Source organism: Mesoplodon bidens (assembly GCF_964165515.1).
Source record: "Mesoplodon bidens genome assembly, chromosome: 6".
In the NCBI taxonomy this organism is placed as follows: Eukaryota; Metazoa; Chordata; class Mammalia; order Artiodactyla; family Ziphiidae; genus Mesoplodon; species Mesoplodon bidens.
The window spans coordinates 21926470-21943860 of NC_138162.1; the positions used below are offsets into that span (position 1 = coordinate 21926470).

The 17391-nt window shown below is 40.9% G+C and overlaps 2 protein-coding genes across 2 annotated transcripts in view; one reads left to right on the forward strand and one right to left on the reverse strand.

The window, feature by feature from the left end:
• Positions 1-17391, forward strand: part of GLIPR2 (GLI pathogenesis related 2) — a 213722-nt gene that overhangs the window by 30691 nt on the left and 165640 nt on the right. The window lies entirely within an intron of this gene.
• OR2S2 (olfactory receptor family 2 subfamily S member 2) lies at positions 15461-16493 on the reverse strand (the record flags this gene model as incomplete). The annotated part of the gene is given in 2 exon segments (XM_081237887.1): positions 15461-15868; positions 15870-16493. Coding segments are annotated over 2 exon segments (1032 nt in total).

A 17391-nucleotide genomic window follows, 5' to 3' on the forward strand; every position in this document is an offset into this window, starting at 1 on the left:
ATGTGTCAGAATTTTCTTCCTTTTTAAGTATAATATTCTGTTGAATGGGTAATTTTTATTTTAAAAATTATATTATGGCAAACTTCAAACATACATAAAAACACAAAGAATAGTATATTGTGCTCCTAGGTACCCATTATCCCAATGGAAGTTTGTTTATTCCATTTATACTTCCACCCAGTCCACATCCTACCTTTGGAAGCTAATTCCAGAACTATCGCTTAATCTGCAAACATTCCAGGATGTATTTAAAAGATAAGAACTTTTATTAAAAATGTAACCATTATCACAACACCCTGAAACATTGAACAATGATTCCCTAATATCATCAAATATCAAGTCATTATCCAAATTTCTTTATAATTTTAAATGTTTTAGTTGATTATATTTTCTCATATTTGTAACTGGCCATTTCAAGCCTCTAAAGATCTGGTGGTAGTAGAAGGGGTTTAGTTCTAAATCAAGGTAAATGCGATTTGAACTAATCAGGCTCCAGGTAAACTTCATGTACAGGTACTTGAAAGAATCTTTTCCTGGCTTGTCTGTTCCAAAGGATGTTTGCTTTCTTCTAAAAGCTCCGAGAGTAGTGAAGCAATTGTGTCTTTGCAGTTGAGCACCCCCAAAGATTTAGCCTTTTAATTATTTGTGCTCTCTGATTTGGATTTGGCCTCTTATGCCCTTCCCTAGGGAAATTTAGTAGTTTATAGTTTTGAGATAGGTAAGAGGACGGACTCTGGAATATACCTGGTGCTGTTAGCTGCAACTTGAAATTGAAAAGGCTTATGAATGAAAAAGAAAAAGGAAATGAATGACGGATATTGGAGGATATTGTAAGACAGACTCAAGGATAAGGGTAAAATAAAGGGACTAGCTGAGCAATTCCTGTTATAAGTGGTTGGCAGCAGTATTTCCTGGGGGAAGGGACAACATAAAAGAGGAGACTCAAGGCAGGATTTTTAGCAACAATCCAAGGTACAACTTTCTTCTTCTTGTTTTATATTAAATTAGGGCTGCCAGATAAAACATAGGTTGCCAGTAAAGCTTCAATTTCAGATAAACAGTGAAAACTTTCTAAAGTATTATAAGTATGTCCCGAAGTGTCCTGGGTACTTTTGCCGTAAGCATGTTTGCTGTAGATATCTTTGCCACAGGCATTTTCACCGCAATATTTTTGCCGCATCACTAATTGGCCGTAAGGCAATTTTGCCGTGAAAGAGAAAATAACGGGTTGACAGTTTTGGGTTTGACAGGTTGGTTAACTGGTTGAGATGTGTTAGCATTTCTTCCAGTTGGCGACATTATTGATGGCTTTATCGAGCTAACAGATGAGGATGGGATGATCTGCCCCCCCAGAGTTGGCTTCCAATTTTGAAACACACTAGGGTGGAAGAGAAAGAGACCTCGGAGTGTCTTGAAGGCATACCGTTGAACCCACACTTCCCACAGAACTTTGGAACGTCTATCAACAGACATGTGACAATATGCCAAGAACAAACAACTGTGTAGAAGCTTTCATTATGCAATACAAACCTCGGTCACAAACGTGCACTCTAGTTATTGGGAACTAACACCTCTCTTTTAAGTTTATTTTTATTTTTATTCAAGTACAGTTGATTTACAATGTTGTGTTAGTTTCTGGTGTACAGCAAAGTGATTCAGATATATATGTATATGTATACATATATATATTTTTTCTTTTCCGTTATGGTTTATTACAGAATACTGAATATAGTTCCCTGTGCTATACAGTAGGACCTTGTTATTTATCCATTCTGTATATAATAGTTTGCATCTGCTAACCCCAAACTCCCAATCCAACCCTCCCCACAACCCATCCCCTTGGCAACCACAAGTCTGTTCTCTATCTGTGAGTCTGTTTCTGGGAACTGACACCTCTCTTTTTGGCCTACTGCACCACTTGTGGGATCCTAGTTCCCTGACCAGGGATTGAACCCCCGGCCCTCGGCAGTGAGAGCATGGAGTCCTAACAGCTGGACCTCCGGGGAATTCCCGACAGCTCTCTTAACAAGGGAACAAATTTTAGCAAAAAAGAAAAAGTGTGATGCTGAACAAGGAGAGGAATGAACAAAGAAAAAAAAGGCGGGGGGAGGGCGTATAAAATACTATGAATGAGAGACTCCGTGCTTAGGTACAATGCACAAATAAAGTCAGTTATTTGTGCATTATTGCCGTGAATCTATACACGTTTTAAATGTATTTAAATGTTTTGTATTTTGCAATAAAGTCTGTTTAATTTTGTTGTTCATTTCTCATGCTTCATTATGTCCTTTTTAATGTTCGTTCCCCTTTTATTTTTCGTCCTTTTACGGCAAAATTGCCTTACGGCCAATTAGTGACGCGGGAAAACGCGGGAAAACGCGGGAAAACGCGGGAAAACGCGGGGAAAGGCGGGGAAGGGCGGGGAAAGGCTTGCGGCAAAGATGCCTCCGGCAAAGATTCTTCTGGCGAAAATACCTGACACGTCCTGGGTACGTTGACATCTTTATACTAAAAAAAAAGTATTCCTTGCTTATTTGAAATTCAAATTGAATTGGCCATTCTGTATTTTTATTTGCTAAATCTGGTAACTCGGCCCGTCAATGCGTAGGGACTCCACCTGTGAAACAGGGCTTTTGAACTTTAGGCCCCTTAGTTTTCTTTCTTAGAGGATGGTTGATGGTTGAATTTTCATTTCTTTATTCAGTCTCCTTGTTCTGCATGTTCTACCTAATATCATAGCTTTATATTTAAAAATTGACGTAGTTTACATTAGCACCAACAGAATATGAGTATTTATTTCTCTCTATCCTCTTCAACATCTAAAGCTATTATTGGTCTTTTAATTTCTGCTAATTTTCTGGACAAATGTTTGAGAATTGCTGGTTTAGAGCACTTCTTTTTTTTTTTCTTTGAGGTACGCGGGCCTCCCACCGCTTCGGCCTCTCCTGTTGCGGAACACAGGCTCCGGACGCGCAGGCCTAGCAGCCACGGCCCACGGACCCAGCCGCCCCGCGGCACGTGGGATCCCCTCCGGACCGGGGCACGAACCCGCGTCCCCTGCATCGGTAGGCGGACCCCCAACCACTGCGCCACCAGGGAAGCCCTAGAGCACTTCTTAAATGAGACGAACGTTTCTTTTGTGACGCCTAGCATCAAGGTTTTGGTTAAAAAGGATTTTAAATTTTATTCTGTATTGTAAAGAATTTTACAATAGGGCTTCCCTGGTGGTGCAGTGGTTGAGAGTCTGCCTGCCGATGCAGGGGACACGGGTTCGTGCCCCGGTCTGGGAAGATCCCACATGCCGCGGAGCGGCTGGGCCCGTGAGCCATGGCCGCTGAGCCTGCGCGTCCGGAGCCTGTGCTCCGCGACGGAAGAGGCCACAAACAGTGAGAGGCCCGAGTACCGCAAAAAAAAAAAAAAAAAAATTTTACAATGAAATGTAATGACTTACAACACGTTAGCTGTTTTTAAATTCCAACAGTGGATTTTCCAGCTGCTTCCAAAAAAACTGACCTTTTCTGTGCATAGTCAAGGCAACACTCAAGAATTTCAAATTAGCTTTAGCAAAATCAAATATTTATATTTAAAAAGAAAACATATGAACGTAGAACTCGTTAAGATAATAAAGTTAACAAGCTGAAGATGCCTTGTTAGTTAACACCACTAATGGCAACATCTAGGTCAGATAAGTTATAGTGATTTAAAACAGCATTCCCACTAGCTTTGTGTAACCATATTTGTAATTATTGCCATAAGTGATTTAAAAAGTCCCGTAGTCTCTTTAGTCTACATTTCCACAAAAAGCTCTTGAAAGAACAAATTCTGCTCAGTTGTTTTTTCCTTTGCTTAAAAAAAAAAAAGTGCCAGGAATCCCACCCCACCCTGCTGCTGGGTAACAGTCAATCATTTATTATTCCTGGATCAAACACAAGCATTCATGTCTAGGAAAACATTTTGCAATGAATGGGATCTTGGTCTCTACTAAAAACAAAAAATGGCTAAAAAGAGACTTCAATTTATTTTCAAATTCTATGGCTAAATTCCTATAATTCCTAACTGGTGAAAATATTGGCAAGCTACTAGATTTTACTTAGGATCAGATTTACTTCTTTGGTGTCTGCCCAGAGGAGCTATTGAGAGCTACTTGTGGCTAGCTTTTAAGAGACCAAATGGACCTCGAATGGAATGAATATTGACACTGATGTACAATGCACAAGGAGAAGCAGAAGAAAGAATTGAATACTTTTATTTTTTGAATATCTAAGTATAACCAACTTTCACTTCAAAGTTTTAATTGGCAAACCAAAAAGGTTACTTCTCAAAATGACCAAACATAACTGAACCCTTTCTTTGCATTTTGATATTAAGCTGGGAGTTATATAGCTTATCAAAATTCTTATCTAATCAACTAATTCAGGCTCACCAAATACAGTCACTGTCAATCCCGACATACTCAGTGGTCTTCCTTTCCGTAAGCCTAATCATACCTAAAGCTAATTAATCCCCCCAAAATAATCAGTTCCCCTCAAAGTGATCAAATCCCTTCCCCCAAGCATTCTCAATCATCTAGTCAACCACTAGCCATGATCTAGCAGTCATCCATTAAATAAATGTCATTGTGGCAGGGACTGATAATCTTTCAATATCCATTTTTCATTTCCCCTTTCACTAATAGAAATCCCTAAATTTTAACTAAGCATCCGGCTTCCTGGCTAGACACTATATTTCCCACCATCCTTTGCATCTGGGCGTGTCCACATGACTAAATCTGGCCAATGGGATTGAGTGGAAATGATGTTTTCAACTTCCAGGTCAAGTCCTTGAGAAAAAAACTGTCCACGCCTTCTCAGTCCCCCTTTCTTTCGGCTGGAATGTTTGAATTAAAGTAGTAAGCTAGCTTTGATCAGTCGGATGAGGACAACAACATAGGGGAGAGTGGAGCAAAAAGAAAGAAGTGGGTCCCTGGATCACCTTGTAGAGCAGCATGACAGAAGTGCCAGTGAAGTCTCATGGTCATCCAGTCCAGATGCATGTAGGCCAAGGGTTGTTTCCTTACACCTACAGTCATGATGCAGTGTTCTCCTGTCCCACAGGTCAGATCTCAAGGTGTGGCCAACCACAGAGGGGTTTTGAAGGGCTCAGTACTTTCCAAGTCCTTGTCACTCAGATGCTGAAGCCTGTGATTAACCAGCAGAAAAAGAAGTTGGCCCCCAAGTACCCCTCTTGCAGTCTAGGAAGGTGAAGTCACCTAAGACTTCTGGTGAGAAGTCTTTCTGTTCCCTTAGAGGTGAGCATTTGTGAGAGACCAGTGAGATACTTTAGAGTTATGGACTATTAAAACTGAATCTGGGTAGAGTAGAAGCCTTTAGCAAGACCTATGGGTCATAACTATAGACATTTAACATCTGTGGATGAGTCAAAATGTTACCAGTTCTCAATATTTTCAAATGGATGGTGAACTAGCTTCAGACACCTCTTTGTGGTTCCTGCCACCTCCTTGTATGCCCTTGAGTTTGGTGAAATTGGTTTAATTATATCATTAGGCCCAACTGCCTCTTGAGACTTGGGATTTTCTGCCAGAACATTCAGTTGTGCACTTTGAGGACTGTTTACAAGAGTTGGTGAAGTCGAACAGTGAAGTGTTTCATTAGAGGGGGAATCAATTCCGCTCCGAAGTCGTCTTTTTGCTCTTACACTAGGAACATTATTAGAGAATCAGAGGGTACTCAGAGACATTTAGTTAGAGCACAGTATATGGAGAAGACAAACTTTGCATAGATTGTCTCCTTGGACAGAGATGAAGGTGAAGTTTATAGAAACAAAATCTGCAGGTGATCTTTGTTTTTGGGTAAGTTCATTGGCTCCAAGGAAGGCAGTTTGTGCTTGAAAAGGGCTGACAGAGTTATGAGGAAAGGCAATTCTTAGTTGTATGTGGGTTTTTCTGAGAAGCCTTATGATTTCAGCTATAGTACATTCGTCGTGTGTCCCTCTCTGTATCATAGCAGCCAGTGTCCTTCCATTGGTACCTGCATGATTTTTCTCATTGGAATTTCTTTGGGGAATTAATAATATGGGAATTACATGATGGTGCTTTTGGACCCAAATTGAAACATAAACATATACATGTATGTCATGGCTGTTGATCCCTAGCTTACAGAAGGGGGCATGAAGCGAGCATACTGCCTTTGTTATAGGACTGTGTGGATCATCTGGCTGTGTGTTTGGTGTAGTACAACACATGATGAGATCTTAGGCAGCCTGGATAATAGGATAGGGAATTGTGATAACTATTATCAATACATTTCATCTTCTCTGAGAAACACAAAGTGAAGCTTTACTGTCATACTTGCTGGGAACATGTCCAAAAAGATGAAAGACTTTTTAATTATCTGGATCCAGTCAAAGAACCTGATTCCACATCCACACATATTGCTTATTATATTAGATGTACACGACAAACCAGTATCCATAATCCATATCACAATTATGCTGCCCAGGTCCATCTCTGATGAACCTGAATGAGAATTAAAGGTGAAGAATGTGTTGATCACTTGATGAAGAAATTCGTAATGCCACATTAGCTAAACTTGATGTGTATTGCCCATAGTTCAGAGTCTTATGATAGCTATTTTATCATGGGCTAGCATTGTCCTGGCAATTGTGCGACCGACCGGCTGGGAAACAGATACATACGGAGATAAAATTTCTAAGAAACTATTTTGTCAACTCTTTTATCTTTTTCCCAATGTAGCTGAGCAAGTTTCTATAGACAAGGGGCTTTCTGGGAGTGAGTGGCAGCTCTTACATTAAAAACAATATAATGCAGAATTAGAATTATGGAGGATTTTGTGGTAGAAACTGTTTATTGTTCCACAATATCTGGTCATCTCTTCTTTCAGAATCAAAGAATCCCCAATTTTTAACTAGGTCACATGTTTGCACAGAATTAAGGCTGTATTTCTCAGCATCTCCTGCAATTAACTACAGCCACGTGACTAAGGCGAATGGATTGCAAATAGAATTGTAACATGACAGCTTCTAGAAACCTATCTTATAGGACAGCTGGCATATGCCCTTTGCACCCTGTATTATTCAAGATTCTCCAGAGAAACAGAACCAATGGGAGATATTTATTTGTTTATTATGAGGAATTGGCTCACACAATTATGGAGCCTGGGAAGTCCCACAATCTGCTGTTTGCAGATCCTGGAGACTCAGTCTGAGTCCAAAGCCCTGAGAACCAGGGGAGCTGATGGTGTAAATCGCAGTCTGAGGCAGGATGAGATGGGATATCCCACTGAATTCCTCCTTCCTCCACCTTCTGTTCTATTTAGGCCCTCAACATATTGAATGATGCCCACCCTCACTGGGAAGGGCAGTAAACTTTATCAAGTTCGCAAATTCAAGTGCCAATCTCATTGGGAAACACTCTCACAGACACATCTAGAAACAATGTTTAATCTGAGCATTCCATGGTCAGTCAAGTTGACACATAAAATTAACCAGCACCCTCCCCTTCTTCTTTGTCATTCTTTCCATCCTACCACTTGTAATGTGGCATGAGAGCTGGAGCTCTAGCTGCCTTCTTGGACTATGAGGATAAGGACTACACCATTGTAATAAGAAAGCAGTAAACTAGAAGGAGGTGGAGTCTTTGAGGAACAGAGATTCCACAATATCCCTGGATTACCTACCCTGCAGATGTTTATACAAGACAGAGAAATGAGCTGCTATCTTGTGTAAGCATTACTAATGTGAGGCTCTGCTATATTTGATTAAACCTAATCTTCACTGATACAAAGCCTTATCTTTATGTTTACTTGATTCTTCATGGGCCTTAGTCAATGGGTCTCTAGCCATTTCCTGTCAGTGTTAAGAGGCCAAACCTTGGTCCTTAGGATAACAAACTCAACATGTTATGAATAAGAACAGGTCCAATGAATCTCAAGGACTTAAATTTTCCAGCTGCTTCAGTTGGTTCTGAAGATAATAGCCACGAGCTCTATGAGGCAATGTGACTACATTTTTACTCTTCAGAGAGCATTGCTAATGCAAAAAGTATACCTATCCTTTGCTTAAGGATGTCTATTCATTCGTGAAAACCTTTCTACTAAGGGAAAAAAGTCAGTAGATGGAAAAAATTTTCTAATGATTTTAATACGAAAAATTAGGATACTGATCCAAGATACCCTAAACAGTATTCACAGAAGAATATATTAATTGAACAATGAAAACAAGTTTATGTAATAAACAGCAGTTAGAAAGTAAATAAATAGAATTTATATGTAAAATGTAATATAATGAAGTTCACAGTACTTTCCAAGGGAGGAAGAAGGACTTGATAGTGTGTGGGGCTGGGGGAGAAGGGATTCTTTGGAAAGTGGAGTCTTCCTTCTGCCCTATTTTCTTCAACAATATTTCGGCATTTTGCGGGTTCGTGGTAATCTTGCATTCAAACTGCACTATAAATAAAATCATATCACAAAATACTTCTAGGGCAAAATAAAAATAAATACACAAATGCTTCAAAACATGTAAAAAATAGTGCATGTGCACAGCCCACTGAAGAGTCACAGGAGGTACTGCCTCTTCATTCGTCTTGCTTGGCAATACATTTGGGTTCATCCCTATGTGGCAAACAGCTCCTGTTTGTTCCATATGATATTCTCCAGCTAGAAACTGCTGTGCTGAGTAATAAGTTGGTGAGTGTGTCTTTGCCTGAAACCAAAAGTCAAAATATTCTTGTAGTATATGTCATTGGGTAAAAACATTGTTATTCTGAAAAAAAAATTTTTTTTAAATTAAAGGAGTCACTGTCTGAAAAGTGGAATAACCTTCAAAGCCATAATGGCAGCAAGTCATTACTGATTGGTCATTATGTGGGGTATGTGTATGGCTGGAGAGGAGGGGTCAGGAAGAGGCAGCAACTCGAATCTCTTTACAGGGGTCTTACACTTGGTAACAGTGAGCTAAGTCCTTATGAGGTGTGGTAAGAATGCCAAACTGCAGGCAAAACTGCCACATCTAGCCTTTTTGCCAGGACCCTGGGCCTAAAATCGCTCCTGTGTTTTCTTTCAGCCAGACTTGAGGGATGCAGGATGTGTGTTCCCCCGTCTGGGAGAAAGAACGGGATAGTTCACCTGTACCTGTTTGCTCGCCTCCCCATTTTCCTGAAATCTCTTGAACGCCGGCTGGGTCTGTGCTCGCTCTTTTCCGGCTCTGAGCCCCACCGTAAACCTCGGTAAGTGCTGCTGGAGCCAAAAGGCATGGGCTGTGGAGTCAGACGAAGTTGGATTCAAATCCTGGCATTTCCTTCTCTGAACACTTTTAAGTCTTTCTTATTCACCTCCTCCCTCTTTCCCCCCTAGACCTTCCTCTGACCTTGCATTCTCCTCAAGTTGCATCGTATCAAGTTTTTTCTTCTCTAACTTCACTGTTACACGTGTTCAATCTGCCATCTTATCAGAAAGACTTTTTGTGCTGGACTCGACTCTCCTGGAGTGCTCTTGGCATGTTTTTGTTCCTCTGGCGGTTCACTCGCATCAGGAGACTTGTTTCTCTAGGTTCTGTTTACTCCTCTGTCTGGCTGCTGGGTGCTCTGCTGCTGGCGCTCTTTAGGCAGCTGCATCCTGGGAGTGGGCCAGGCACTGTAGTCTGCCCGTGTGCGTTAGGGTGTGAGACACTGGCCTCTTGTGAGTCCTTTAATAGGCCCCAAGCTGCCAAGGCAAGTAAAACTTGCATAATTCTCTACTCTGGGCCAGAGAGACAGACCCCTGGGCTCTTCCAGCGACCCTCACATGGAAGCAACAGCCCTGCCCCTCTGTGGTCCAGAAATTGCCCAAGCAGACTCTCTTAGATACCACAGCGTTTCCTCTCTTTCTTGCCCCAACACGTGATGCTTGTCTCCAGGATCTCCTCGTACAGAGGAGTAAAATTCCTTCACCACTTCCATCTTTTAGGACTCTCACATAGCCTCGGCATTGCCCACGGCTCTGAGTCTCAGCAGCTGCCTGTTCTAGGAAAGTAGAGTCGCTGGATTGGGGTTGGGTTGTGATGCATCATGGATTCTACAGAACAAACTGCTGTCTTCCCAGAATCCTCAGAGGATTCTCTAGTAGAATCTTTTAAGATTTTATTTTTTTTTATTTTAATCTTTGATTCCTCTGGAATTTATCTTGGTGTTTGGGGAGGGGTCTTATGGAACTGAGACCCAGAATAATGAGCCCGGTTCCGAGACTGTGGAAAGAAGCAGGACATTGGAACCAACTGATGTAAGAAGCAACTGCTGCTGCTCAAAGGCATTGTGGGGCCACAAGGCCGGGAATAGGGAGCAAACCAGAAGGAGCAAGTCCCTTTTTCCTCCTCCAGCCTTCCACTCTCCCTCTAGCGCCCCCTATGGGCAGCACCTATAGGGAGCCAGCTGGCAAAGCAGAAATGTGGTTTGGAATCCCAGCCCAGCAACATAAAACTGAATAGTATAGAAGGATAGCTTTGGAGCTGAGAGACAATAGCTTAATAATTAGCACATTGACTTTATCACATATTAAATGACCATATATATTTGGGTCTATTTCTAGACTCTATTCTGTTCCAGTGATCTATTTATTTCTCCACTAGTACCAAACTTAAAAGAAAAATTACTGTACTTTTACATACATTTTGATATCTAGTAGGACTAATTTCCCCTTGTTGGTCTTTTTCCAAATACTTCTGGCTGTTCTGACATGTTTTTCTATATGTATTATATATAATGTATAATTTATTTCTGTGTGAATTAGAGTTAGCTTGTTAGTGACTGGGATTGCATTGAATTTCTGTATTAATTTCGGGAACTTGAGAAGTTTACACTAGCAAGATTTCTTATCTGAGTTATATTTTTCAATTCAATATTCCTTTGAATTCTTTCAATAGAGTATTTTGCTTTTATTCATGTAAGTATTGTGGATTCTTAACTTTATTCTTAGGTATTTCCCTCCTCCAATTCATTGCTAATATAGATGAATTCTTTTTCCCCCATAATATTTCCTCCTGGATACTGTTTGTATGAAAAACTTGATTTTTGCTTGTTAATTTCATAACCAACTTCTTCATTGAATTCTCCTATTTTTAAAAAAAATTTATTTATTTACATTTAAAAATTGTTTGGCTGCATTGGGTCTTCGTTGCTGTGCACGGGTTTTCTCTAGTTGCGACGAGCGGGGGCTACTCTTCGTTGCGGTGCGTGGACTTCTCATTACGGTGGCTTCTGTTGTTGCAGAGCACAGGCTTAAGGTGCACAGGCTTCAGTAGTCGTGGCTCGTGGGCTGTAGAGCACAGGCTCAGCAGTTGTGGTGCACCGGCTTAGTTGCTCTGCGGCATGTGGGATCTTCCCGAACCAGGGCTCAAACCCGTGTCCCCTGCGTTGGCAGGCAGATTCTCAACCACTGCGCCACCAGGGAAGTCCCAAATTCTCCTATTTTAGAAAAATTGCTTTTCAATCGATTTTCCTGTTTCATCGAGGTATAAAATAATTAGTATATAAGTTATCAATAATAATAAAATTATTCCCCACTTTCTTCTATTTTCACTCTATATTTCTTTCTGTTCTCTAATTCAATGGTTGGTATTTCCAGAACAGTGTTAAATTGTAATGGGTTTGATCTACTGATTCATCATTAAGCATGTTGCAGACTTTTAAAATTAGAGACATTTTAATTTTGTTAACACACCTGTTCCTATTTTATTGGAAGTTTTATAAAACTCAGAATTAGATTTGTTAAACTTTAAAAAATAACTTTGGGGGAACTATTGAAATGGTTATTTTTTCCTCCTTTGACCTGTGAATGTGATGAATTATCCCAGTAGGTATCCTTAAATTTTTCCACCTTTACATTTTAAAAGTAAATCCACTTGGACATTGGTTTATCTACTTGGACATTATTTTAATGTATTGCTGAATTCTATTATATATGTATAATACCTATAATATATATATATACACAGACATACATTTGTGAGATGGGTCTCTGGTTTTCTCAGTTGTACTTTCTTTGTCATGTTTTTCATGTTTCAATATCATTGTTATGCTGGCTTGGTTAAAGGAATCTGGAAGATATCTTTCTCACTGTATGCTCTGAAATAATTTAAACAGTATTAAAACTTTTATTTAATAGCATTCACCTGTGAAACTCCCTGGGCCTAGAACATCTTCAGGTGGTCAATCTTTGACAATTTCTCAATTTCTTTTTAGATAGTTGGTGTTTTAAGATTGTCTAAATCTTAAATGGTTAATTAGGTAATTTATTTTTTCTTAAAATATAATTTTTCCCCAGATTCTCACATTTATTTCTGAGAGTAGAGCGAAAATATGCTTTTACAGTGTTTAATTTTCTTGGCTACAGTGGCATGCATCATAATTGAGTTAGGTGGTCCATCCGGATTGGGGGACCCCTGGTGGGTGGAGATAAAGGGCAGGCTGAGCAGGTGGAACCCGCCTCCCTCCACTGTCTCCCACCTCCATTCTGCCCCCAGCCCTTCCCTGCTTCCGCCAAAGCAGATCCACTTTATATTTGAAGTTTCAGCTTAAAGATTTCATTGGGGATTTGGTCACTAAAATAAAAGCCTGAAAAAGCACAGATCCAGAACTGTAAAGTTGAAATAATACATTTGTTTGAATAAGTATAATAATATGATAGTATTCCTGTCCCCCCAAAGAATTTATCCATTCTAGTCATTTTCATTTGGGGGATTTTAGGAATGAGTTCCTATATTGTATGATGTCATATCAATACTTTTTCAGAAAGACTGATGACCTAAGTCAGTGAAAAATTTCCTCAGTTTGGTTGTCTCTTCTTGTTCCTGTTAATGCATCTTGTTCTTTTTGAAAGCGTCGGCTAGAAGAAAGGTGACTGACATTGAAAGGCAAGAAATGTGAAGTTGGAGTAGGGTTAGACATTGTTGCTAGAGAAAACAATTTATGTGATTTCTAATTTAATAATTACATCAGGATCATGTAGTTTGTAATATAAAAAGACACAGCTACCATTAGAGGAAAAGAAAGTAGAGGACAGCCTACTAAGAAGGTAGACTTGTTCTCGGTGTTTCTCAACGTCAGTCTGATCTCAGTTACCCTGGGGAAATAGAATTAGCTTAGCAGTGTTATTATTCCCAAGGTATTTTCAGAAATATCACATCCTTTCTATTGCCGGAATAAATGAGTTGATGCTGTAGACACAGTTTGGTACCTCCAGTTGGGTAATGTTGGGTGATTTTGGCACAGGAGGAAGGGCTGGGGCTGTTTGGGCTGGAGGGGAATAGCCTCGGAAAGAACTATCTTCATATGTCAGAGGGAAAGGGATTAGGTGCATTTCATGTGGAGACACAAAGCTGAATTAGGACGGGAAGGTAGAGGCTACAGGAGGATATATTTTCATATAATTCAAGGAAGAATTTGCTAGTAGGGCTGAATGAAACAGCTAGAATCTGGAAGGATTAGATTCTTCATCACTGGAGGTGTCCAAGCAGATGCTGGATGACTGGCGTCAGGGATATTGGAGAGGAACTCCATGCATCATGTAGCTCTGGTTGAACAAGAAGACCTCTGAAGCCTCATCTACGGATGATGTTGCACGGCTCCACAAGTGTCTGAAGTTTGCCTAAATTGCCACTAGATGTCACTCTTGTATGTTTGCAATAGCAAGATTTTTTTTTTAATAGGTTTATTTTTTATTTATTTATTTTTGGCTGCATTGGGTCTTCATTGCTGCTCTTCATTGCTGCATTGGGTCTTCAAAGCTGCAGGCTTTCTCTAGTTGCGGCAAGCTGGGGTTACTCTTTGTTGCAGTGTGCGGGCTTCTCATTGCAGTGGCTTCTCTTGTTGCAAGCGTAGGCTCTAGGCGCACTGGCTTCAGTAGTTGTGGCATGTGGGCTCAGTAGTTGTGGCTTGCAGGCTCTGGAGCGCAGGCTCAGTAGTTGTGGTGCACAGGCTTAGTTGCTCCATGGCATGTGGGATCTTCCTGGACCAGGGCTTGAACCCGTGTCCCCTGCATTGGCAGACAGATTCTTAACCACTGCACTACCAGGGAAGTCCTTTTTTTTTTTTTTTTTTTTTTTTTTTTTTTTTGCTGGTGCAAAGTAGAAATCAGGAACATGACTGATTAACATAAGACAGTGAAATTTTATTAACAAAATGTGCATCCCTGTCTTATACAATTCATTTTTAATAAATATAAGAAAACTTAAATATCACTTGAAGCAGAAATTTCCAAGATCTACTATATTCTCAAAATTGGATTCCTTTTCTAAATTCTCTTTTAGTTTTCCAGTATTCTCAGAATTTAATATAACTTGCCATAAAACCGCTTCTGTTCATCCACTGCCATCTCAAATGTCTCATCCATCTTTTGTATCTATTGTTCTAGATAGGAACTATATCTTGCTCTCTTCCACATGGCACATTAGCACTGTGCAGCACTCATAATAATACTTCTAGCAATATCTTACATTTCTATGTTGCTTACTATTTACAGAGGACTTATTTATAGTGTCTTATCTAATCCACATAAAATAAAGTGGTTAGGTTTTTAAAATATGAAGAAATAAGCTGAGAGATGTTAAGCAACCTGCCCAAGGTCGTAAGTAAGAAAATGCTTTCCAGTTTTATTGTGCTAAACTATGGAGGCTCAGGAAATGCTACAGACTTTATGTCTCTTGGACATTTGCAGTGTACATTAGTATATTAAAGGCTCTGAGAATTCCTGGCAACTTTAACCCCCCACCCCAAAGTCTTCAAACATATCTAGCCACTATCTATTTCTTTCTTTATCTATCTACCTGTCATCTGTTTTTTTTTTTTTTTTTAACAGAATGTGAGTTATTATGTAACAGAATACTAACTTTTCTATTGGGAATTGCTGTAAGTGATGAATATCAAATTCAAACCCTATACTCCTTCTTCAATTTAATTTGATTGACTAGCAGTGTTTCAAAATGTGCAGTGCATCAAGAAAAATATAGCCTCAATTTTCTCATAGATAAAAAAGAAATTTATTTAATCAAAATAGGTTATTCTCACCCAAAGTCTTTCAGTGTGGCAAATTTTGTCTCTTCTGAGCATTTCAGGCAAACTCAATCTAACATACAGAAGTCCAAGGTGAAAATGTCCCCTTCCTCCTTGTTCCTCTGACTCTCCCTGTGATTCCAAAGGGGTGGCAAAGCTGCTGTGAGAGCCATCTTACCTCTCTGAACTAACTCTGCAGTTTAGGCACAACACGGGCCATTAGGCTTGCTCTAATGGTCCCTGTCTCCTTGGTTTTAACATGTTTTCAGAATGTCTTCATCATTCAATTAGAGGATTTATTGTCTGGCATCTGTTGAATGTCAGACATGCGGCCAAAACTCAGGAAATACACTCTGAAAAGTTAAACATTCCCTGAAAATGGACTTAAGGGCAAGAGATCATTCCAGTTAAGTTGACTTGGCTTTAGAATGGCAGCTGTAATGACTGAAGTCCTTTCTTCCATGGGGGTGAGAACCACAGAAGACTCCTCCTACAACACTGACTGAAGGATTTCTGACTCACCAGTTTCCTCACAGCGGCCTTCACATCCTTGTTCCTCAGGCTGTAGATGATGGGGTTGAGCATGGGGGTCACCACCCCATAGAAGAGGGGGATGAGCTTGTCTGAAAGATCCTCTTTGTCTACCCCCAGGGGGTCCTTAGACTTGGGCTTCCCATACATGAAAAATAAGGTCCCATAGAATATTATCACCACAGTGAGGTGGGCAGAGCAGGTGGAGAAGGCCTTTTTCCTCCCTTCAGCTGAGGGGATCCTCAGGATGGTAGCAATGATGAAGACATAAGAGGCAGAGATGAACAGAACTGGGACCCCCCAGGAAGATCACATTGGTCACCCCCATGCTGATCACATTGATGGAGATGTCGGCACAGGCCAACTTCAGGACAGCCAAGATCTCACAGGTGAAGTGGTTGATGATGTTGTCCCCACAGAGGGGCAGCTGAATTGCCAAGGATGTGTGTACCAGAGAAGCAACACCACCAATAGCCCAGGAGCTGGCAGCCATGGGCACATAGGCAGCCTTGCTCATGACCACAGGGTATCTAAGGGGGTTGCAAATGGCCACATAGCGGTCAAACGCCATCATGCTCAGGAGCACATACTCTGTCCCTGCCATGGCAAAGGAGAGGAACATCTGCACGGCACAGGTAGAGAAAGAGGTGGTTTCCTGGGGGGCCAGGAAGCCATCCAGGGCCAGAGAGACTGAGGAGGTTGTGTAGCAGATGTCCAGGAAGGAGAGGTTCCTCAGGAAGAAGTACATGGGCTTGTGTAGGTGGGAGTCAAGGTTGGTCACCAGGATGAGGACCCCGTTGCCCAGCAGGGTCACCAGGTACATGAGCAGGATGAGCACAAAGAACGTTTTCTCCAGCCTTGGGTGGGCTGAGAGGCCCAGGAGAATGAACCCCACCAGGGGGGAGGTCTGATTAGCTTTTTCCATGTGATATCCCCTCTGTCATCAGCAAATTACAAAAGTAGCACATCAGGCTTTCTGGAAAAGAGTCCCAGGCATCGTATGCAGTCACTCCTGCTGCGTAATAGGAGAGCATACGTGTGTTAGAGAAAAACAACTGAAAGAGACAGCAGGGTATCTTCAGCTCTTACATGAGAGAAGGTCAGAGTTGGAGCAGAGCTTACAACGGGCCAGCATTGGGCGAGGGCCTCAAGGAGTCTAGGTGTGTGAGGGGTGTTTCCGAAGTTGCTACATCCTCTCATTGTCCATACAAGCAACTGAGATCTTGAGAGGGAAGTGACCTGTCCGAGTCTTCTAAGTCCTCTAAGTTGGTGACAGAGACAGGACTTGACCCCAGCGGACCTGATCCCTAGTCAAGGAGAGATTTTCTTCCGCATTATGACTAGCGGCTGGAAAATCCTTTGAATGATTTCTCTTTAATGTAAATGTATAGACATTTCATTTAATCTGAGTTTTCTTAGATTCTCAGGGAGGAAAATCCCCAAGCTGATCCAATTCTTAGAACCAGTAAATTTTAAAGCCTCTTTAAATTTTGACTACAAAACTTATATAAAATGTCAATCCACTTACAGACAGAGACAAGCCCAGGTAAAGACTCAACCATATGGAGGATGACTTCTCCAGTCTGCCTACCATAAATGACACAAACTTGACGTTGTCAGCATTGGAATCTGCCTATTTTAATACAGATTGATAGCAATATATGGGGAGCTTCCTATGTGGGGAGAAACTTTATGAAGTCAACACAAGGATTGATTGGAGTGATTGAACACACACTATGGGCTGACAACTGTGCAGCTTACTAACCAGTTAACTCAGTGATCAATAGCCATATGAACTACACGTACCAGATAGTAGGCTGTAC